The sequence below is a fragment of the Manduca sexta genome, chromosome 27, assembly GCF_014839805.1.
Source record: "Manduca sexta isolate Smith_Timp_Sample1 chromosome 27, JHU_Msex_v1.0, whole genome shotgun sequence".
NCBI classification, from domain to species: Eukaryota; Metazoa; Arthropoda; class Insecta; order Lepidoptera; family Sphingidae; genus Manduca; species Manduca sexta.
Window position 1 is genome coordinate 2,332,866 of NC_051141.1, and position 26,102 is coordinate 2,358,967.

General features: G+C 36.2%; 1 protein-coding gene across 1 annotated transcript in view; it reads right to left on the reverse strand.

Moving 5' to 3' along the window:
• Positions 1 to 26,102, reverse strand: part of LOC115448521 (discoidin domain-containing receptor 2) — a 57,588-nt gene that overhangs the window by 3,190 nt on the left and 28,296 nt on the right. The window contains exons 9-11 of the mRNA XM_037444121.1: positions 24,691 to 25,009; positions 24,281 to 24,384; positions 21,304 to 21,398 (exon numbers count right to left, since the gene is read on the reverse strand). Of these exons, the coding sequence (XP_037300018.1) occupies positions 21,304 to 21,398; positions 24,281 to 24,384; positions 24,691 to 25,009 (518 nt within the window). The remainder of the gene's footprint in view (positions 1 to 21,303; positions 21,399 to 24,280; positions 24,385 to 24,690; positions 25,010 to 26,102) is intronic.

Here is a 26,102-nt window from a genome sequence, read left to right on the forward strand (position 1 = left end):
AAAACGTATGAAAATGGGAATTATACAGCGAATTTAAGTATCAGCCCGGAGTCTGGAATTTGTGCCTGATATGGCGATAGGCTCGCCCCCTATCACATCATGGGACGGAACATACTTGGCGAAAAGTGGGTGCTCTAGTTGCGCCTCTGCATACCCCTTCGGGGATAAATGCGTGATGTTATGTATGTATGTATGTACAGCGAATTTGTAATATGAATATATATTTTATACTTAAAATGTTTGCCAATCGAATAAAACGAACATTAAATTCATCTCAAGTGACACCCCTAATAGTGGGTAGAGTGGGGTGTTCGGGGACAAGTGACATATTCCCGGTGCACACGGGGGCTCTTACAGTAGGGCTGCGGCTACACCGAGTAATGAAGTATCGCGGCAAATGCTCAAGCGTTTTCCACCATTGTGTTATTGTAGTTTCTTAATTTTAATAGTTAATGTATGTCATAGAACGGAGTGAATCCCACCATTAGTGTTATTGTAGTTTCTTAATTTTAATAGTTAATGTATGTCATAGAACGTAGTGAATCTCTTACCAAGCTTATTTATATTTTAAAGCTAGGGATAATGTAACGTAAACATTTTTATAATGCACGATATTTTTTCTCGCGTCGCTACGGAAGATCGGATCTAGAAAATTGACGCTTAAATTTGAAACTTAACTACATTGAGAGTTGAAATGATGATGTATGCAATTATTTAAAAAAACACACTTAAAATAATTAGGGTACTGCATCTGTAAATTTTCACCCCTTTAAAATCTCGCCCTTTATCACAAGGGTTGAGAGTAAGCTCGGCTGATCGAGCCATTAGTGCCTGCACCCTCAAAATATTACGCTTCAAAATAAAAGTGTATAACAAAATACACGCTTTCCATCCAAACATGTTAGTGAAATCCGCGATGTCAAAACGCGTGAACGAGCAGCATAAATCGCATCGTTAACCTAACCATTGTTAGTTTTACGTTGCCGTTCGATCATACGCAAAAATGTCCTCTCAATTTAATACTAGGGTCACGAATAACGTTATTGAGCATGTTAAAAATGTTGTAAAGCGTAAAGTTAGTGACAAATAAGGCTGAGTTAATAGTAAAGGATTTTTGGAATTGAACAGTTTTGTCTTTACTTCAAGAGTTGAAGCACAAAAATATAACGTTGTAACTAAAATTTGATTTGTATGTAAAACGAAATATAAGATCAATCTTATCTATATATATCTTGAATATTCAGTATACACAATAATCATAGATGACGTCATTATTAAATGATGAGTAATGGATCTGCTTGATGGTATTGACCAATGCAAAATCAACTTAAAGATCAATTCTACTGACGTATTTATCAAGTTTGCCATATCCCCAATCTCCTCATTTCCACACAAATGTAAGTATAATCAAGTGCATTCTATATGACCTATAACATAAACGCATAAATGCCGGGAATGTTATTATTCCCCATTGAACGTGGTGAGCATTATGTAACTTTTAAAAAGGAAATAATGTAGTCAAATCGAGATGTAACTTACTAGCAGCTATATGTACCGCGGGGTACCCACGGGAAGCGTAGGGAAAGTTGCTCTGAAGTAGTTTGTAATAATACTTTAGTCGGTAGACTGGCTCGAATATTTTACGCTGGCGTACCGAAAGAGATTGTAATTTAATATCCGTCTTTTTGTTAGGTTTTCATGTTTATTTTACTTTAAATTTTACTTTTATGCGAGCACGCCACGTCACCTCACTGCACTCCAAGTAAGTGGGGTGAAGTCAAATAGAATGACTGATGAGAGATGATTAGTCCTCGGCATTCGACACGATTATGCCGGAACCGTATGTACTGGCTGATTCCGGAACGCGACACACTTACGTGGGCCATTAGGGCGGGTTTTAACACCCTGTGTACGGTGGTCGCTATCCGGGCGGATATAAAATATATCCTACCATTAACATCTTATAGCCTTAATGCTGGAAAAAAATGCAACATTTCACCATCAAAAATAAACTTCGCACACTTTGATCTGATTTCTGATCGTCGGTAAGGGCCTTTAATTATTAGGGATTGGGGCATCGATATATAAGCCGGCCAAAAACAAATGTCGTACACTAATATATGCTACAAAATAAGTGGTAATAACACGAGTAATATTTACATTAGTTGTTTAAAGCAACAATTACGGTTAAATAATTACTTGAAACTTGTGAAACATGCCTTCAAAATACGCTATTGGTGAAAATCTTAAAGTTTATTAAGAACACCTCGCAGGCGTCTAAAACCCACATATTAACCAAGGAACATACTTCATTATTCACTTCAGCATCCGACAGCGTTCAGATGACGTCACTAAGAATTACCCGCGTCTCAGGTGCGCACCACTAAACGCATTAATTAAGATTGTAAAAACCTTCAACAAGCACCCTACAGCGCGACTAATTAGTTACCGTGTGTGCCACACTTCAAATAGTATGTAACAACGTGCTTTATTAAATCCAACTGCGCAACTCGGCTTGAGAATTTAATTTTATTTCAGTAATTTAGGTATAACTTGTATTGATTTCTTGAGGTTATGCTTATCGATATTTCACATAAAATCGATTGCAATTATAAAAAAAAAAACAAAGCAATCATAGAAATTATAAAAAAATAGACATTATTGCTCCCACATACCTCTTTAAGGCAATTTCATTCAATTCACGAAGGTATTTAATCTGTACTTAAAATATATGAAAGAATTCCATCTTGAGAAACACAATAACAAAACATCTCGACATAAAAACATTCCAACAAAAGGCGCAACCCTAAATGTAATCCCTGAATGGGCAGCCAGCACATGTCGTTTGGGCAAACTCCCTGTGTCATTATAAAATACGGGTCTCTATGTGGATACACTTTGAGAAATAGGGGGTGGCCTCGGAACACCTGCGGCCCCGACTACTCGTGTTCGACACCGTAGTTTTACAGAGTTCCGCACATTAAGGGGTGGACCTTGGCCCTAAATAATCACTTGTGGACTGTGAGTGATTTCACCCATATCTATTGAATTGAAGTTATAGTTTAAACATTAATTATGAGATACATTTATTTCGTTTTTAATATTTTTCTCTACCCGGTTATCAGTACGATTTAAAGTTAAACCTCTAATCACTAAATGTTATATTTATCACAAGATTTCGATTATTAAACTAAAACATTTGATTCCGTTTATTCCGTTTCCTTTGAGTGCTCTCAATGACCTCATGAACCAACTATTGTATTATATAGATAGCTAAGATGTTGTTCGGTAGTAAAACAAAAAGTTGTTCAACCACCGTAAATGTAAATATTTGTTCTTAGGATGTTGGGGATCAGTCCTTCGTACCGTCAGGTTACATCTGATTGCCAGCGAAGCAACAAAACAACCCTTCCTTTTCTTACAGTTAGATAACTTACCTTAAATTGTTTATTACTTTTAGGCCTAAATAAATCTTCGTCCATGCCTTTACTATAAAAAAACATGCTATTAATTAATCCATTAAAAATTATAATTACGTAGATCATTTTAATTTTGTATCGGGGAGAAATAGCATTTACGTTCATCGAAAAGTATTTTGCTGTAGATATACAGAAAAATACTATGTAGGTTGAAATGCAATTGGAATATTCTAAAGAAACTTTATTAAATAAAATCACGCATGCCAAGCTTCCTTTGCCTTCTCAACACGGAAAAATAATAAGTGGAATAGCAACTATAAGTATCAATTTATTCCATTGAACTTTTGTTTCCGTCCATTAATCCCTCACAATTTATTGCTCAGTGCACAGCCGATAGAATTATTGTTGCAAGTTGTTTTATTTTTGCCGGCGTGTTGAATGTCGGTACAACATGTGGGGAGCAAACACCGCCCCCTCTAATTTGTTTGCCGCAACCGTGTACCGTGTTTTACCGCCAAATGTGTCGGAGAGGCAGGGACGGACTTGATACTTTGTGTACAGTTACAAAGGAGTTTGTAGATTTCTAAGGGTTATTTATTTTTATTCAGCGATCGCCAAGTGAGCAAATGTATATAATAGACGATGATTTAAAAAACAATCAAAAAATAATTCCCAATGTGTTGCCATTCCATGAAAGATAAAATTAACTAAGTACTACAATTGTAAATCTGTTGTCATTTGGGTAAAGTAGGTTATTATAACATATTTTTTCTAATCGGTTCCCTATTTCCACCGATTATCCAACGAGCAAATAGCTCTTTATTATATAAATCAATATTAACTCAGTTATTAGTTGCAGCTGTTCGGTTACAATGATTCTACATTCTATAGTTTCCTGCAGGGGCTACTCAGTGATTAGCTAATTTTAAACATGATTGTTATTACCAATATGTAGAGTAGAAAAACAAAAAGATTAACAGGTATGGCGAACTTGTATATTAATCGCAGTTTTTGGAATCTTAGTCGACTACTATTATTAATAGAAGTAAATATTTTTTTAGATTTTATAATACTGTATGAAATTCGTTCGGCTCGCTCAGTGCCGTGATTCAGACCCATTTACAATGGATACAATAACAATACATTAGCGCTTGCAATATCCTTTTTGGAAGAAATTAACAAGCCTGTAGTAAACAAGGTCTAAAAATAGTTGGTGATTTTCATTAAACTATCAAGTCAATAAGCATGTTTCTAATCAAGCGCTTTTGACGCTTAAAATATTTGTCGGAATTAATTTTAATATTGTAAAATATAATTATTAAATTTTACTAATGACTTTTCTAAAGGTCTGCTTTGTGTATTAACATACTTTAACTGTATGTAGACATATCGATCGCTCCTAAGTAAAACTAGAAAATATAAAGTTATTAAATATTGTTTATAAAAAAGTTATTTTTAATGGGTATAGTAGTAAACAGTACCTAGATAAACGATAAAAAAATTAAAATCGCAGTTTTTTTGATACGGTAGTTTACTTGGGAGCTATCGATATTTTTTATGTAAAATGCACATAAGTTTTAGAACTAGTCTGATTGCATGCCTGCTGCTTTACATTTACGTAGGGTGAACATTTTTTGGAACAAGACAGAACATATTATATTTAATTTTATTTTTACAAAAATACATATTCTGAATTGTAATTAAGATTATGTAAATATTTTCGGATAGTGATTTTTGTCACCCATCTTAGTGTATTGTCAGTTACAGTAAGATTGATTTTTTTCTTCCTAACTCAATTTCAGCGACGGCGGCCAATCTCAATGAAGATCAGCCAACTGCGCAAGAGATATTATAGTGCACAAGTGTGTGCGCAATACACAGGTGGACTCTCTGTTCTTTCACACTTATAGTACGGGGAGATGGCAATCCGTCACGGCCGAAAACAGATCAGGCGCAGAACCAACTGCTTTACGTGCTTTCCGAGGAACGAGGGTATCACAGAACCAACTTCCTAACTCCGAGGTGCGGTTGATTAATTTTGAAGATAGAAAAACCCAGTCGCAGTTCTTTTGGCCCGACCCGGGATTCGAACCCAGGACATCAGCGCGGTAGTCCGTACACGTACCGTGTAGTTAGAATGAATATTGTTGAGCCGGGAAATGGGATGGGAAAACTAAAATGGAACTTTAGGTTAACTCCGCAAAAAATATAACGGTGAAACCTGCCGTGTGGTTACCCTACATCCGCCGTAACGCCACACTTTAATTATGAGTTTTCCTCTGAACGCCTTTCTCAGCAACCATGTTTTGTGAAGTCGAATTTGAAACAATATCAGCCAAATATGAGCTTTTGAGGCGACCCTTAAGATGTATGGAGCTTTCTTTGTTTTGTAAATATTTTCGTACAATTACCGCCTAATAAATGTGTTTATGTGCGATTCTTGAACGTATTTTATATATTAAATGATATTTTAAGTCAGAGATAAGTCAGGCTGTTGGTATTGTTGCGACTCACACTTATCATGACTGTTACACCCACAACTTTATAACAATTATACTTCCAAATGATATTCAAAAGCAGTGCAACATTTCCATTAGACATATAGAGAGCCTAATTTTATATGGCACACAAACATAAAAATCCACAACATAATCGAATTACAAATTTCGAACCTAGAACCAAACCCAATAAATAAAGGACTAGACTTAGTCCCAGCAATAGTATATATGTAAAGTAGCACTATATATGCAAGTAGGGCCAATGTTAGCATTGACGACCGAAGCCCGAAGTGAGAAAGTTCCGTGGAGCTCGCTTCTTGGCAAGTTTTAATAAGAAGGCAGGTGTGCTTTCAATGAATGTTTTCATTCAGCTATAATTGAATTTTTCAACCTATCGTATAGATTACTAGTTTTAAGAGAAACTCTTGGGATATCTTTAGAAGTGACCATTGTTATGTAGCATTAGGTGCGTTTATGTCTTATGACGTCGTTATGTTGTTTATAACCGGTCTTGTCCTTATTAGACTTGTCTCTATTTTAATTGCTTTGAATGACGCGACGAGATTGCCGTTCTCTGATGGTAAGCTATACGACCACTCATAATCAGTAGAACCACCAACACCTTGAATTATAAAGTATTGATTGGTATTCCACTCCTCTCGCCATCCTGAGACATGAGATGTTAAGTCTTATTATATCAAGAAGTTATACTGGCTACAATGTCCTTCTAACTGAATTACAACAGTGACTACACACTGCTGTTTGGCGGCAGAAATAGACATTGCAGTGATACCTACCCATGCGGACTCTCGATTTACCACCTTCTATAAATTAGTCAAGATTATGACGAATCTCTTTGTCCAGTAAACATGGCCAACCCTCAATGTATTTGTATCATTCTTGTGACTTATGTTGTTTACATACAAAATATATATTGAATACCGCATTACGCAAGTATTCTAGTAATTTCGCTACTGACCCGAATATAAAATCGATGTTTCGCAATGATATTTGAGAGTCAATTTTTGTATTTCTACATTTATTGACCAACTCTACAGCAGACACATTTTAGAAGAATTCATGGCTTAAATTTATTTCTTTTCAACGAAGGATGTCGTTTTTCATATGACACTTAAGTTGGTATCCTGATGATATAGAAAGATGTTTAGTAATGTGGCGGGCGTTATTGAGGAACGACATTTTTTAATCGATTGTATGAACTGATTTAACATGTTTAAAACGTCCCATTTTGACTTTTCACTGGTAATGATCTAGGGTCAACTGGTATACAAAAGAAGGAAAGCTATAGTCTATCCTTCATTTTATGTAGTCATTTTGCCAGAACAAGTGTCTAATAGTTTTTATTCTTCTAATAATTAATTTCTATATGAACATACGTTTATAAAGAATACATATTACTTTATCTAACCTTACGCTGAACGAATCTATGGAACCATCACATTTTTTTTGTACCTATTACAAATTCGAAATGAATTCATAGGCTTAAGATGTCACATGTCAAGTTTGTTACTATCGGCTGATACTTGTAACAGAAACAGTAATGACAGGCACCGACTAATGAACGCTAGGCAGAGAGCACTGCAGTTATAAATTGTACTAACGTCGGGCCAAATGTGCTATTCTGTTGGCGGATATTAAAACGATATGAACTGCTTGTTTTTAAACGAGCACGACAAAGTTACCATAGTTAAGAGCATCAAGCAGCGTAAAGTTTCGTGCCTAGGTCATATCCTGGGACATGTACGATCTACTGAGAGTCATAGTTATGGAGAAAATATCGGGAAAAAGAAGTGTAGGAAGGAGATGGAAGTTGTGGCTGCGCAATATACGGGAGTGAAATAAAAACGGTCGAAGAACTGTTCCGGCTAGCCAAGAAAAGGTTCAAAGAACTGACTGTCAACCTTCAGTAATGGAGAGGCACAGTAAGAAGAAGAAGACAAAGTAACCTCTCTGCATCTGATGGTAAGTGGAGTGGGATCCAAAAGAATTTTAACTCATGAGAGATGATTACCTCTCGGCAGTCGACACAATAATGTTGGCCTGTTGGAACTCGATATACACAGCCTGATCCCAGAATGGGCACTTACATGGACCACTATGGTGGGTTTTAGCACCTACACACTTATTGTTCTGTGGAAGCGATACTTTCCAATGTGTATAGTTCGTAATTTCGTATATTGTAAAATATATACTATTTTGAGAGGATAATAATTAATACATGATTTGGCTAAATAGAAAATATTGTACATGTACAAAAACAAAAAAATTACAACGTGGACTAATATTGTGTCTGTTTAGGCGACGTATGCGTTTCCATAGGCACGTCTATTTCATACCTTTTTTTGGCTTCCTTTTAATGAGAGTCTACTGAAGCGAAGTTTCATCTTTGACCAATCACAAAGCCCTGTTCTATCTTAAGCCTACGCGTTGCGAACAAACTCTATAGCATGGCTTTATATTTAAAAGTAAAGTTTGTGTACTAGTATACGGTTCAAGAAATACTTATTCTCAATATGTAATACAAATGGAAATTATATAATTCCACGGAACCATTTTCCCCTTAAGAATGCTCAGTAAAATACTTAGGAGGACTATTTCGATGAGCATTAAAGCTATCGATTCTGCCGTAATTTTGGTTGTGACTTAAAAAGTAGCATAAAACCTTAATGATAATATAGCTTCCTATTGTTTGAAGACTTTTCATAATCGGATTAATAAGATATTACTCATATTTACAAAAATTACCTTTTTACAATATTAGATATAAGACTGTATATATTGAGGCAGTATAAAATTTAATTTAAAAAACAATTTGTGAACACGTATGCCGTAGACATTATTTTCGAATGAGCGTTACTCTCCGTGGTCATTATGCAAATGTTAAGCGGAACAATTTACATATCGTTTTAGTATCGTCACAGTATCGATTTATATCGATTCCCTGCGGACAAAGCGACACGTGTACGATTTTTTTAAAACTTTTTTAATCGCCTCGGCAGAGAATGGCGTAATATGTTTCGATTATCGTTGCATTGGCTTCTATGGAATTGAAAAATGCAACTTTGATACGATAAACTCGTAGTCGTTTTAAAGTCGCGTGAGCTTTTGCATGAAACCTCTGATGCGATTACTCAAATACGTTTGAAGATTTAGGGGATGATTTTGCATATTTTCAGCGAAGTTTGTTCAATAAAGCCTTTATTAGTTTAATAGGGCTTTACCTGTGTACAGGCTTGGATATAAATTTGTTTTAGTAATATCTATATTGTTACATAAACCTGCAGGTATTTGTTCGAATGCGATAAATTCTAAAGCCGCTATTCAGCTTTTAAAAATTCCATTGGTAATTTAGTGATAACGGCTTTTTGTTCAGGAAACGGATTGGTACGGTTGCCTGAGTTTTGTCGGCTTGCTTCCCACATACAGTATACCCACCGACCCCTAAACCCCACTCGTAGGTACAAGTCAGGTTCCGCCCTGTGGAATGGGGGCGTTTGGAGAATTCCACCACGGTATCCCTGCCTGTCGTAAGAGGCGACTAATAGGGGCCACGAAGGGGGTCGTCGGCGGGCAGCAGGGGGCTGTCCGCCCTAGTGCATTTCTGTGCATCTTTGCATATTTGTCGGTTAACCCCCGGGTTGGACGGCAGTGTGTGTAGTTGGCCTCACGCTGCCGTAGACGCCGAGGGCGTCCTTCGGTGCGTGCTTCTGAGCCCCCCCCCATAGGAGACGGGCCGCAAGGCGGCACCGCGCAGGGGCGGCTGCGGTCGCAGACTAGACACTTCAACGTCAGAGGAAGCCCGCAGCCGTCCCTAATGCGCCGAAGAGGGCCACCGCGGAGTTTTAGCTGGTAGGCCGTGCATAGGTTTAAGTTGTATATAGGGTTAGGGACTCGGCCCGGCGGTCGCCCGAAGGTCGTCATCAAATCCGGGCGGCTCAACGCCGGGCCGTAAGGCACGGTTACCCCAGCATAACCGCTCAGTCGCCCCCCACGAAGGCTGGGCGTTAGTAATAAGGGACTTTCTCCCTCCACGAAACCAAAAAAAAAAAAAAAAAAGGTACAAGTCAGGTTAACCTAGCGTATCTGTTTTTTCAAGTCCATTATACACAATGATTATTAAGTATTGATAATTCTGCGATAATTTAAAAAAGTATTCCATACCCACATACACATTTTTAAAGTTGATACAGGAGTACATAGAAAAGATAGCTGCTATTCGTCATTTAGATGTGTGCAATACTTTCAATTGGAACAATGTTGAGTCCTCGGATTGATATTGATATTATATTTTTAGTAAAATATTGTTGGAATTACCACATAGTAGCATCACAGAGACAAACATCGCGGGCTAAAAGATGAAAACAAGTCCTTCCGCCACATAAATCAGTAGTCGAGGACCTGAAAGCCATCGTGTTCTTAACAGTCCGTTTCGAGAAGTTATGGGACGTAGTTCTTACGGACCACTTTCTTACTATGGGAATTCATTTCGACAAATTATATTTATGGTCTAGTTCTTGGATTTATTACGTATCTTAAACGACAATGTTATAGTAATCTGTGTGGTACAAAACGGCTATTTGGATGAGTTATTGTTATTCACTGAAACTATTTATAAATGTAAAATTGAAGAAAGTGACCACTATAAAAAGATGGTCACTATGTAATTTGTAATTTTTTAAACAAATTATCATATCTCATTGAGCTTCGATGTCCCTAGAGGGGCAATATCTGTTCAGGATATGTCTAACATTACCGCCATTCGGTGCACACTACAGATTTCAAGTCTTGAGCAATTAGGATCCGTCTTTCGTAAATTGTCTTTGTTTATATAGTTAAGCTTGTGAATAAAATCTAAGAGATGGTTTGCATAATGTTGACACTTTACATGTCGGACTAAAGCTGACTTAGTTGGTATGTTAAAAATGTATTATTTTATTGCTTTGAATGACGAGACAAGATTGTCGTTTGCCTGATTAACCACCCATAAACAGTAGAAACACCAAACACCAAACACCTTGAATCACAAAGTATTGTTTGGTACTCCACTGCGCTCGCCATCCTGAGACATGAGATGTTAAGTCTTATTATGTCTAGTAGTTACACTGGCTACAATGTCCTTCAAATCGGAACCCAACAGTGACTACACACTGCTGTTTGGCGGCAGAAATACACATTGCGGTGATATCTACCCAGGCGGACTCTCACATATGAGAGACCTAACACCAGTGACAAGCACCAGTGTTCCAAGACAATGCTATAGATCAATACATTTATATAACTGTCTGCATTACCAATGATGCACAGAAGACAGACCAATCCCGGCCTCATTTCAGTGAGGCGTAACCGGCTTTGAGTTCGACTCGGCTCGCCTTGGAGTCGTGACCTCGACACCAGGGCTGCCACCTGCATGTAATCTTACTAACTTTGTAATACGCTAGACCAGTTTTAGTATGCTTACAGACACTCACCCCTTTTACCCCGACGGGGTAGACAGAGGCGCAAGTAGTGCACCCACTTTCCGCTGATGATGTGATGGTGGCGAGCCTATCTCCGTATCGGGCACATGTTTTAAACTCCGGGCTGATGCTGAGTAGAAAACCAAATTGCCCATTTTTCAATTTTTTTTATTACTACAAAAAGCTAGAGTTATTGTGTTTTGCTCAATATGACCATTAATGGAGGCTGATCATTAATTCAGTCATCCCGCATATTTCTGACAATATTCGTATATCTTTTGTTCCTCAACAACATGGAAATTTAAGACCGTAAAATATGATTATTTCGATGTACCAAAACGTAAATATTTACATTAGAATGTAATGGACATGTGAATTTGAGTTTTAAAAATTCATAGACTGATGTACTCGCAAAGAAAATACGCAAACGCTCCGTAGTTTTATTGCTCTTCGGGCAGTGAAATAGTAAAATGTCACTGAAATGTCCCTTTTACACCTGTTTATTTATTAAAGGCGAACTGTATAGCGTTTTAAAATTATTTCTTATTTGCTTATCTTGTTTACTAGCATTAAGAGACTGCGAATGCTATTTGCTGTTTATATCAGGTTTAAATGATTTTTGGGTAATTAATAAAATTAGGAATGTTTCTAAACATACGAAAAAGGTAAATATTTAGGTTCTGGTCATGGTGTCATATATTTGGGATTTAGCGGTAATTCTTCAAAGAATTATACAAAAGTAAAGATAATTTAAGGAGGAAGGATGATTTAACTATAAACAATAAGATTTGAGGTCACAGGTAGACTCGACTCTGCAGTCGCGATTAAGGTTTGACAAAATAGTACTACCCTGTCGACAGTAGTCTACAGCGTCAATAAGGGCTCGGGTAGGATCACTGTCTCACAGAAAACGAACATGAGGCGACAGTTTGCTGTTCCGTTTTGTATTGTGACTGCGAAATCCGAAGGCCTAAAAACTTCCTCCTCCCTAACTTAATCCCTATTAACTTCCTGGACCGGCAGACCATCCTTAATGCTTCTAAAATGAGTATTCTTAGCAAACATAGGTAAATTTTGACAAACTCGTTTAATGGTTAAATGGTATTCAAAACTATAGCGAGATTAATATAGGTCAAAGAACCTCTCTATATCTCCAAAAATAACGCAGGTGACACGAATAAATGCTCGTTCCACTTACTAACCCAAATAAAGATATGTGAATAAAGTTCATTAGAGAAGTGGGCGGTAAACGAACTAATGATGCATTCAGATTTCAGTATCTGAGCCTCTTGTCTTTCAAAGAGGTGCTTACGTGTATGCCGCGGGCGGTTCCGGGGTCGGTGTATAGTTCACTTGAATGCCATTAGCGATTCATTACTTAAATGAATTATCCTACTGTAAATGCGGACGTCAAAATCTTTTGATGTTTTTTAGATTAAACCTCAAATTAAACATGAAATATAGATTCCGACTACAATGAAAGTTACGAAACATCAATCTTATTCAACCCGGATAATACAGTTTCTATGCGAGAGTGAGTGAAACAATTAATGCTTCATGGTTTTTAATAATTTCCAAAGTTAAATATGAAATGTGGATAGACAGGTTAAAATTATCCTTCTAAATTAAAAATATGCGACCTTAATATGACATTTTTCGAAATATCACACCATCTCAATTTAGTTGGATTGCTAATGTGTCTGACGTATAATGGACGGTAAAAGTATATTTGGTTTAAAATATTTATTTTTATGATATATTAACTAAAATAAATTATAAATATTTCAAATTGATATATCGACTCTGTCTCGAAATTTATGTTGAGCATGGCATGTGGCATGTGTAAAAGCGGCAATAGCCTAGTTGGGTGTGGAACGGACTGCGAAGACGAATGTCCGCAGGTTCAAATCCCAAGGGCACATACCTCTGACTTTTCTAAAATCATGTGTGTATTCTTTGTGAATTTATCGTTCGCTTTAACGGTGAAGGAAAACATCGTGAGGAAACCTGCACATCTAAGAAGTTCTCTATAGGAATTTCGAAGGTGTGTGAAGTCTACCAATCCGCACTAGGCCAGCGTGGTGGACTAAGGCCTAATCCCTCTCAGTAGTAGAGGAGGCCCGTGCTCAGCAGTGGGCAAGTATATAATACAGGGCTGATATTATTATTATTATTATTATGGCATGTGTGGTTATATGTTGCAAATCACAAATAAGCCGGAAAGGATGAAAATAAAGAAAATACGTATAAGTTAGTGACTTTTCATAGCTAAGTTTTTCAGCAGAGTTTCCATTTTTTCCTAATCATTGAAGAACTAGATGTTCAGAATATTCTATTAAATTGTTTGAACTATAGTTTCCACGTAATGTTTGGACTCTTTCATTGCATTTTAATTCAACATTTACAAATAATTTCATTTATTTTAAAGATTGTTGTTTTAGTTATTGTTCTGTGGATTAAACGACAGATTTGGATGACATTTGGCACACATACAAAACATGTTTTTAATTAACAGAAGAAATAATCCACAATGGCAGTTTTATTTTTCTACAGTTCTTTTATGCGGTCTAAGTATAACTGTATGAGATACTTATGTTATTTTAAAATAAGTTTATAAATTGGGAAGGGATATCCGAAAAACTGATATTAATTCTTGCTTGCCATGAATTATTGTTACTTTTGTATGCCAAGTATATAATCGAAATATAAACTAATTAATATGTCATAATGTTTAAACAATTTAAATTAAAATATTTGTATAGTGAATAATCAACTTGCATCGACGCGACAACCCTATAAACTCGTGGTTCAAAGTCATCCATTGTCTTTGACGGAGCGATGGCAACGAAACAAAGTTAGTTGCGGTTGCTGCATAGTGCATAGAGTTTGCATTGAAATTTCCATAGGGTTCGTTATTGCTTTTTGAAAAGGCTATAAACTCGGACTTTCAGATGCACTCCGCGATTTAATAATAAACCATTTTAGTTTTCATAATAACTGCCATCTAAGTTATTTAATTAAGGCCGTCTTCTGATTGTACTTTCTCGGTGGCTAGAAATGGTGCAGGTTCGAAGCGCAGTTGTTTAATTGCGTAATCTCAGTGTTATGTAGTTGGAAGATCCTTGTCACTTTTTATTCTTGTGGTGCGATTTGCAAGTTTTGTATCTTGCATCATTCATTGCCTTTTATTCTAAAATAGTTTGAACATGCTATTTTACCTGCTTTAGAAGTTTTTTTGAAACTGTAGATGATAATTGTCTTATCTTACCATATTAATTTAGATGCAACTAAAAATATTATAATTTTTTTATTTAAGATATAAAACGTGTAATACCTTTATAATATCGGTAGAAATAGAGTGAATAAAATCGAGTTCAGACCAATTCCTTATTCCTTTGCCAATGACCGCCTTACTTGTTGATAATGCACGTCAGTTTTTACGTCTACGCACCAATATTTGATATACTAGTACTACTCATGCATTTTATCATTCTCTCACAGTTCCGATTCGAAAGTCACTAACTCCGATATTAGAACCGATTTTCCCACGTTTGTTCTGCTTATTTTATAAATATTATAAGCTCCGCAATGAATTACAAAAACTCGTTTTAATCTTCAAAGCAGTCATGTCCAGCTAAAAGTGAATTGATTACAAAGCCCTCAGGAGTTGAATCTGCACGCTATTAGTGAGCTGTCGGTTGCATTCCCAGTTGTTACCGGCTATGATGACCTCCGGCGTGGGCATGTAATTATACCCTTTTAACGTGTCAATCACGCTATTGAGGGCCATGTTACTTAATCGAAATTCTGATGACACGTGGCTTATAGCTATCTGTAATGGAATTGGGGATGATGTGGTATGCTTATGTTGATGCTCTTTTGTTTGTACTGATGACTATTCATCGATTTTGATGTCATGTGATGCTTTGATTCGTCATGTTTATAATTATCGATTGCGTTTGGTTTGGTAGGATTGTGGATTATATTTGTGATCATATTTAGACAAACTTATTGCTTGGTTTTGGATAATTATAAAAGTAATTAATTGTGTAGAAATTATTGTGTTTCTAATTTATATGTATGGTATTTAAAATATGATATATTATGTAACATTGATTTTTGATTTTTGGGATCAGTGCTTTAGTATTTTCGCAAGAAATATACTTAATTCATAACGATTATTGGTACTATATGTCTTAGAAGAGAATCAACTACTATACCTAACAATTCCACGATACCTACGTCAAACATTAAATATAAATATAGTATTATTGATCAAACTAATCACTTCATCTCAAACATAGAAGTTCGCGTTCAACATTAATAATGTATTCGGAAGCACTATATGACAGTATCGTGCAAATTAAGCTATGTATTTAATATTCAATACGTAGTAATGGCTGATTATGAATTATTCAATTAATCGTTTAATCTAATACTGAGATAATAGAATCAATTAGGTGAAAGTTAACTCCCTATTAGTAATGGAATTTCAGTTATATTAAAGCCAGCTCCACATTCTTGCCAAAACTACATGAGAACAGCCAAATACGAGAGTGTAGACACCATATCTGTTAAGTCTCGCCTATGTTCGTGTGGTTACACGTCACGAGGTATTATGGACTCGAATGAAGGGATTCTCTTATAGTTTTGGGTTTTTTTCTTGAATTAACAAACAATTGACAACATTTCAATTTTTAAATATACTCAAATGTTATATTTTATGAAACTAGATCTAAAATTACGAGACACATATTTTATTCTTTTTTCAAAATTCCCATTTTTTCATTTTGAATTTGGTGATGTCTAAAACGACGTAAGCACAAAATGACGTCATATATACGGCCCTAGACGTAGTGACCTTTGATTTGTAGTAAAAAAGAAGTGAAGTGATAGTTTTTTTTTCTTTATCTCTCTCTTTGAAAGTAACAGTTGTGACGTACCCATTGTAATATTGAAATTTGACATTGACATATGACGATGTCTTAGTTGTTTTAAATAAATAGTAAGGCCAAGGAACAACTTTATTCCACCGTATGTGTGACGTCATCAGACATAGTTCGGGTTTTAAGTTCTTTTTTCGAAATTAAATCTTAAAAATAAATAAAAATACATAACCGAACTCAGGGTAGAAAAATTAAGAAACGGTATTTTTGTTTTAGGCACGTTTAGATTTTGAAATGTTGTCAATTGTAATGTGCTACAGCACATAATGCTACAGCGACAGACGTTTCTAAAACGTCCATATTATATAACTACCGAACGGAAAATTGGTAACCGGGAATATGGAGAACTACTCCCTGTTCATCTTCCCTTCGTGCTCCCTGTGTCATCCTGTCTTGGCGAGACCTGAGACCAAGAACTCTCAACGAGAATGTAAATTGAGCTTATGTACAAATACAAAAACATTTATTCGCACAACACCATGACGCATTCAATTTAAGTAACTTTGATATTGTTTGTTTCTGTCTTGTCGTGAGGGTCCTAGTTCCTATTCCAAATGTGGCAATATTTTGTGTCAACATTTCTAACATTTTTTATCTCGGAGTCGGGACTGGATCTTTCAGAGAGATCATTGAAAGATTGTTTAAGGTTGAGAGCTAGTCACCCAAGATCTAATAAGTCTTAACCATTTGAAGGTAACAAATCAGTAATTCGGGCAATAATTAGTTCTATCACGGCCCTAATTCGATTTCGATGTCTATAATGGATTACCCTCGTGCTTGAATTTCAATTAAGTCGATTTGAATAATCGTATTGCTGTTTTGCAATTTTAATTGTCGACTTTTGAACAAATTAGGCACTTCGACCGGCTGCCAGATTTTGCACCGGATCAATTACACCGATCATTTGGAAAATTGATTTATAGTTCAATCTCAGTTGAAATTTGATTTCCGTCTTCGGTTCCGATTTGTTTTTTCGAGTGAATTAGTTCTTTTTTTTGCAGCAATGTGAAGAGTTTACCGATGTTAGAGAATATGATTTTTTGGGTCTTCGGTAACCTGTGAAATGATGTTTATCCTTGTTTTACATATTTTCAGTTCTTAACACGTGATTATGATTAGACTCACATGACGTCAGACTGATGATATAAAATTAAGAAGCTATTTTGATCCCTGGAATCTAGCACTTTCCTCACATCAATACACCGTTAAACAGATAAAAGTTAATAAAATAGGTCATTAGCTCAATCATGTGCGGCTATTTCAGACATCTAAAAAGTTAATTAGTTAGACAGCTAATGAATAACTAGCTTTAGGGTGTTGTCGCATTCATAGTTATGCGGTAACTGTGCGGTCGCTGTGCGGCCGCGATGTTGCAACCATGAAGCATCCGCCTTGATATCTGCGGTTACATACAGCTATACGATGCCTTATTAGATGTATGATTCAATTAACCAATTTTGAATTTCGAATTACATTTTTGTAACAGATTTGTGTGGAGTCCGATGCGAATCTCTTTCTGTCCGAGATTTAAAGTTATTGCTTCCGCAAACTAAAAATGGAGGTAGATAAAGAATTTTTTGAGATGGTTATGGAAGTTCCAGTGCATTGTCAATAGTTGAAGCAACTGTAAACTAATTAACTAATGTGTTACAGTGCTTTTTCTTTTCAGCCGTAATGCACTAATGCTATTATTGAAGTACCAATTATTCTGTAGTATTTACCTTTAGCAACAGTCCAGTTGGGAATGGAATGGTTTATTAAGACTAAAGTCTTCAAGAACTTTAACAATTCGATGTTTAGGCACTTGTGTATTAATTTCCGTTATGTCTCGCTTTTACGATGAAAAAAACATCATGAGGAAAACTATATCTTATTTAAACAATAATCTCGAAGGTATGTGAAGTAAGCCAATTCGCACCGGGACAGCGTGGTGGTCTAGGGCCACCTTTCTCATTAGTAGGCGGTCCAGCAGTGGGATAGATTACACGGGTGGTATCATTAAAACTTAAAAATTAAACTAGCCTTTAACTCGTTCACTAGTAGGCCAATTCCCAACAGTGGAAAATACAAAGTTAAAACTATATAGTTTTCATCACCCCCTAGACTAAAGCTTCCGGGATAGTTTTTCCAAGCAGTTATAAGCTCATTAGAAATTGACACTGCATCGAGGGTATATTGCGGGGGCTGCGCTCCCTCGGGAAATCAGGCAGGATCCGCGAGCCCCCACCGGGTGCATAACAATACTTTACCTGTTTACTTAACTCCACGTTTTTTAAGTCCTTTTGTGGAAAATAGAATTATATTGTTAGTTTAAATATTTGTGCAGCTGAGTGGTGTTTTCTTTATTTGTAGACAGTTCGGCTGATACCATAAACTTGGTTGTTCCCGCCTTTCGGGAAGGGTGAATAGCGATGCAACTTATGGATCTATGTTAAATAAATATTGTCGAGCTTATGTTTAATATATTGCTGAACTGTACGATTTCTCATGAACTATGGTGGATTAAGACTGGACTATGATACAGAATCTGTGAATAAGAATCCCGTGCAACCTTTAGTTCGAATGTCACATCTCACAATTTATTTTACCAATGATAATCGAACCGAGAATATCACGATTTATATTATGTTCGCTTTAAAGAGAAATCTGACGCTTAGTCTCAATTGCATATATAATATATTTAAGATGAACAATAAAGTTTAAAATGAAATTAATGATTTGGCATTATCGATCTTATTGTGACCATCAAATCAATCAATATCAAGTAACCATTTATTTCAGCGATAACCATTGACGTATATTCTATAAACACGAGCGTCCATATAAACTATTTATTCAAAAACTGAATGAAAGTAGCATCCTAAGCGTCACTGCTACAGCTTATTTATTCACTTGAATAACAAATAATTGTACTTATTTGATGAATATTTTTTATTCAAATCTACGTTTACACTTAGACTTGAGTTCTTATATTATAAACGCCACTCTGGATACAACCACAAGCTCAGTATTGACCACACAAAAGTCAATTTGAATGGATTGCAGTTAAATTCAGTTGAAAACAGTGAATGTTCGGAACGCCAAATCTAGTACGTAGTACATATATATCGATGACGATTACTGTTTTCATACATCTGTCATTTGTCAGTAACCTGTGCAATTAGCCTGTTTGCTCGTAATTCTCGCCCATAAATTATCTGCCTAATTTAACGCTTTGATCTAATCATCTGATATGAGACCAGATGACCATGATTTGGACAGTCGAAATTCATTTTACTGTTCACTGATACACGTTTGACATTTGACAAACAGGGCCGTTTTGGCGATGTTTGACGTGATAATTGATTCTCGACTTGACGAGATTAAATGGATCGGAAATCACAATCAAGGCCGCATTGTCGAACGTGTTATGTATACTGCCTTAATATACGATGGTTGGGTGTCACGCTTGCGTAAATTAACTTTATGTCAAAAGATGGAAGGAAGACGCGCAATTAGGAAGAACATTTCGTTGTGTTTACATCTCATGTTTTGTTTGGGGCGACCGCGTTTGGCTGGTGGTATGATATTTGTACCTGCCTAGACAGCGACCACCGTACAAGTCGTTGAATCCTCAAAGTTGCGTGCATAAGTCGTTTTCGAGATCAGAATATCAAAAGAAGACATTCGTTACAAACTGTAATCACATGCAACTAAGTTAATTTTTGTACTGACAAGAATACAGTCGGTAATCGAACGCAAAACACGGTATAGAACTACACTACCACCAGACCAGAGACGCGATTAGACCCCCCCACGGCCCCTAATGAGGGCGCTTTATCCCTTTAGCGTTTAACCCTTTGTGGCAGTACTGCTGTAAATGCGAACCGACTACCTGAGTAGATCCTTTCACCGCAGATCTGTTGGTAGCCGTTTGATTTATAAAATATTTCAAGGATCAAGACTATTTTAGTGTTTGACTAGAACACGGCTTATAATTTGCTTAAAAAAATCATTATATTTTCGCTACTTTCGGTGATTCAATTTGTAAAAAAGACATTCGCTTAATATTTTCGGGACAATGTCACTCAAAACCGGATTAGTGTCATATCCGAATTAATCTTACAGCTGATCGCAATTATTAGTATCATTTTAGTATTAAAACTGCTGGATTTAATTAAATAAATAAATAAAATCGGATGGTCACCTTAATGGGAGAAACTTTGAACTGCACCGGAATGCGAGCGATGAATCTCGGCAAAGAGCGAAACTTCGAACTATTGTTTGCGTAGTTTTCGCAAAATGTGGATCACTTATGTTTTCTATAGGAAATTTATAGTAAAGAGTTAAAGTTTGTACTACGAAAAACAACCTTAAATGAGCAATATTGTGTCTTTTAATTGTTTACTCCGGGATACGGGCGGTGCCGCGGGCAGCGGTCAGTCCACGCTTTACATAAGGTTTTGTAAAAAACTGTCTAGACACGATGAAGGGACGTGATTGATTGCGGCCCCTAACTGGTCAAGGTGGGAGGGAAAATTAACGAAATTTTCGGAGCATAAAAATTAATTACGCTGGTGAACTTTTAAATTTTGCGGATTATAAAGGGCATCATCACGCGTATCTTGAAAAGGTGGGTAGATGCATCGAATTGCATTTAGTATGATTCTTAATCTTATGTATCGCAGTATAAAATATTTCCATGAACATTTATTATCAATTATAAAAACAACGAAAACACATTGTGTTACGGCATACATTTTGAATAATATTTAAATAGAAGGTCACTTTTCTAAATTTAATATTCTCTATATTTTCGAGACAGTCCATCTTCTACGCAGTAATTTCAAAGGCCTATGAATAACTGCGTATTTCGCCTCGGGAGTTGAGTACTCCTAAATACTAATGTGCGCGCAAAAAGTGTTCATTAAATACGTCGTCAGCATGGCTTTATTATTATAAATTTATATATCTATGTACTTACATGATGTATAATGTCGGTGGCAGCATAGAAACTCTCGTGCGGATCAGGTCGTTTCATCATGTAGGGACGCGGAAACTCTGTGTCCTCGCAGATTTCTAAAACAAAACAAATAATTGTTCAAATATTTAAGAAAAATGGCAATGACATAGATGGGAATTATGCGCCCAAGGTTACCTTGTCGAATAAGCAGTTTATCGTTCTGGGCTAATATTTATACTCAGCAGAAAATTCAAACATGGAACCGGAAATTCGAGTTAAAAAAAACGAGAAAAATAAAAATAAGTAAATCTTCGAAAAAAACAAACTGTTCTTTTTCGAAGCCTGGGAATCAAACCCTACGTAAAACTAAAAAAATACAGCACTACCTAAAAACAATAAAATAACACTAAAATATTTCGGTATTTTAGAAAAGTTAAAGCATGACAGAGCTGTAAACATTATGAACATTGTGAAACACGATATCGTCTAAATTGTACGAAAATATTTTTAAACCTGTCCACAATTTACACAATCTTATCCCACGCCATTCAACAACCGAAGCCCATTATCCTTTCGCGGCATCATCTTTTCAATATGGCCGGTGAACAATGCCCGCCTTCCATCCGGACGTCCGGCCCTCGTAACGAGCACACATCCTATCTCAGTTTTATTTTTAAAGTATTTTCGTGCTATTTCGGCCAGTACGAAAACTAACGTTGTTTAAAAAGGTTTTATAAAGGCTACAACGAAGTGTTATAGTCTATTATCTATAGGGTTATGTTTGGCTTTTCCTAATCGAATTTTGAAAATATCGCGTAATAAATACTGGCAACAATAAAGTTTGTTTTTATTTTTGTTATTGTGTTAGGTTGTTGTTTTTTAATTAATGCTTGTGTTAGTCAACAAGTATGGGATAAATCAATAATATTATTGCTTTATCTTTATTTCGTCTACGTGACAGGATAATACATTACAAATAAATACAATTTTTTTTATCTTTTAAAAAAAATAATAAGTATCTGAATATTTTATTTCAAAAATGTTTACATCACGAAGAAATGATTAAGTCGTACCGTATACAGCGCAGACGAACGAAGCCCGGTAAGCGAAAGCTAGGAAAAGTAACAATCTAGGGGCAAGTGCTCTCAAAAACCTAACGAGTGCAGTGGAGAGGCGAGTCAAGTGTCGCCGGCGAGCTAACTAGTGCCAGTAGGAAAAAACACGAATATTCCACAAAGATTTTGTTTCGCGCCGTAATTTAAAAATGGAACGCGTTTGAAAAACGCCATTGCGTTATTTAAAAATTCGGAAAGAAATATACTTAACTTCTTTTTTTAAATTCATTTTGATTTATTAATTACACAATACTTGCCAGTAACATTGACTTTTGGTACATACTTCTATTAGGTAAGAACTTATAATTTTAAGACAAAAAATATTTAAGCCCCCATTTATTTTTGATCTATAAGTATTAATATATATTTACTACGGAAACAGTTCTTCATTATTACATTTTTCGTATATCAAAATACTTTTAGCTTTTAAGTTAAAACCTAATAACTGCTTGAAGCTCGAGTTATCCGACTTCCTTCGTCCATTGATCAAACAAGTACGAAATTACTACATGAAAACTGGTTTAAAATCGAGATTTAAACCCAATTGCACATTGTAGGCCGCAGTCGTTCCTTATATTTGTAACAAAAATTGTTCTATAGTCTGTTCGTTTGTTAGTATTGTTTACAATAAGGGGCTGACCCCATGGATTAAACAACCCCAGCTTTATTACGTTTTTTATCTGTGTACTTAAATTCTTTTATGTTTTCAACCAAAACAGCCCTTTGGCTGTTTGGATAATCTGACAAAGAAGGTTTTTGTGTCAATAATTGTAAATGATAGTACTACGTTAAAATACTGATTCAGTATAGTACCACTGTTTTCTGTAAATTGAATGAATGAGACAGCTTTGTGAGCGCTTAAAAGTCACAAAAAATAATACAAAAAAATATTATGGTTATGGAATCAAACTCAAGGTGTCGCAATCCTCCGACTTCATTGCCACTGTATCAATATACCATAATATATACTTTGTATATCAGTATAAATTATAAATCCGATGTACCGTTTCATGTTCTGTTAGAATGCTACTATTTCCCGCGCGTTCGGGAAGGGTCAAGGGTGTAAGCCGAGTACATTTTACAAAAGCATTCCTAAGGTTTGGAGCCTATCGCTATATCCATTCTGTGATTATTACGGTTTCCGCAATAAAATTTACCGTGAAAGATATCCTCATTAGAAAATTGAACCTTGTGTATTTTTTATAAAGTCTTTAATTAATTGGCAAGGAACAAATTAATATAAAAAATGGCATACACCTCTTTAATAGATACCAAATAATAATGCCTTTTGATGACTCCAACGCTTACAAGTACCAAAAAATGTTTGCACTACAGACCTTTTACAGCAAGTACGGGAATTAGACCTTTGGTGGTTTTATTAGCTGCTTAAAAGGCGAATTAATATTTCTCGGAATTTCCACTTACAAAAAGAAACTAACCTAAAATATAATATGTATTATATTAAAGAGTATCAGTTGTATTTATATAAGGTGAAGAGGTTTCCTCAATGGCTTATAGGTCTGATGAAGTCCAATAGTACTGGTATAATATACCCACCTGGGTACGCAATGTTTTTTTAGCGACAGAAACTTTACTAATAATATTAATGCAAAATTTTGTGAATATTACAATTTTTTTAGAAGTATGCCGAAATCGCTAAATGGAATTGCTTAAAAGTTGGCACATAGCAATACTGTGATATCTACATGGTACGGTACTCTAGATTATATAGGCTCCTTTTTATCACAAAGCATATAAATAGATTTTTCATTCCCTGCCCATCACGCAACGAAGCAATACCCAGTTAATGAATAAAATGAGTGGATATTTCTTGAACAGAACAATTTACTTTTATCAGCTTGTTGGTAGGATAAGAAACTCACCGTTATACTCATTCTGGTCGTGGACTTCTCTCTTGTCACGGCGTCCGAGCGTCTCTCTCCAGATGTTGTACGGCTCTCTGTAGTCCTCATCCACCACGGCAGGTCTGGAGAAATATTTGTATTACAATCTCGTTGTCGCAAGGGTCGAAAAGAATATCTTACAATTCATCGGCATCAGAAACCATAATCGAATTTAAAATGTCTTTATTATATAAATTAAGTACGCTGTCATTGGACTTACGACACAATATTATATTAATAATAATTAATTTTCGCTTTCATAAGTCCACAGAAATAATTAATTCCAGCCTTCGAAGTTTCAGTTTTATTCGTAAGCGTAATTAAAAATGAGTAATTAACTATTAATTCGTGTCTGAAAATTAATAAAAACGGCAATCTAATTAACTTACCGTAGCATGTGGATGGGCGGGCAGTTGGCGAGAGCCAACGCGAGTCTTGGTGCTCTACGATTGTTCCTCGAATTTGAGTTCCCATGTCTAAGGGATGGGCAGAAAGGTTTCTTCAGGACGTTCGGTATTCTACGCCTGGTGCGTTTAGTCAGCAGTACTGCAGTGGCGGCTATGAACGCTCCTCCTCCTACCAGGGCTCCGCAGGCCAGTCCAACTGACACTCGCAGTGAGGAGTTGCGTTTCTTTCTGGATGATGGTGGCATATCAGTTCTATAGTATTCTTCTAGGAATTCCACCGATGCATTGACCACTGTCGGTGCTGTTGACAAGGAGAAACAGAATCATATTTCTATAGCTGACGGTCGCAAATCGACTGAAGTAAAATCACCACGCTCTTAAAGGAAAAGTATGCTACACATGAGAAGGTTTGGTGCATAGTCGAAGGAATGAAATAACAATTTTCGCGACGCGACGCGGATGGTGCTTGAATAGACAAATATTTATGTGATCACAATTTTCTTGTTTTGTGTGTTGTAGGATCGATAGTACACCTACGTTGGTATACAAGAGGTCAGGACATGAGTTAAGTGTTAATAGGTGTAATGGCTCAAGTCAGAGAATTATAAGCGTGTCTGTAAGCCTGGCGATACACATTTTACAAATTAGAATTCTTCTTGAATCAAATAGCACAATTATTAAAATAAACATTCCATTGATTGTATGTAATGTAATAAACAGACCATAAAATTTTTGGCCGTAGCTCGAGTAGATCTCAACTAAGTTCCGTAACATTTTTCTAGACAAAACCTAACTTTTACAGCGAAGTTGCAAATTGTTTTCCCTCTCATAGCTCGAATATCCGACATTAAGGCTGTAAAATCCTTTGTAGGTCACCGCTTTGTAGCTCAAGATGAGGTCAGATGGTAGCCGGTCATCCGAACCGCCCACTATCTGTGTCGAATTTTCGGAACTACCCGTCCTTAATAAAGATGTTATAATGTGGAGAGGTTTCCTTTGACAACTGATAGCTCATAGGATGGGATGTACAGTTCTTTACTTTATTGTGTTCGATTCCAATTTGCGAATGTCCATAACTCAGTTGCAAGTTCGATGCCCGTTCCTACCACATTCCTACTTGGTAAGATAATGCACACTCGTGAAAAGGGCGCGGTACTGCGTGAAAATAGGCCCTCGGCTTTGACGTAACTTGGCCTTTAGGGGCCTTTGTACAATATGGCGGTGTATAAAATCGGTTTAAAGTGAAAAGAACAAGGCAGAAAACCATATTATTGGCGCAGGACGCTAACATGTAGTAAAAGAGAATAATTGCAAACAGAAATAGAGTATCTAATTCTCGGCTCTCTTACTCTCCCTAGCCTCCGTTACTTTTTATGGAATGACAGGTGGTTGCA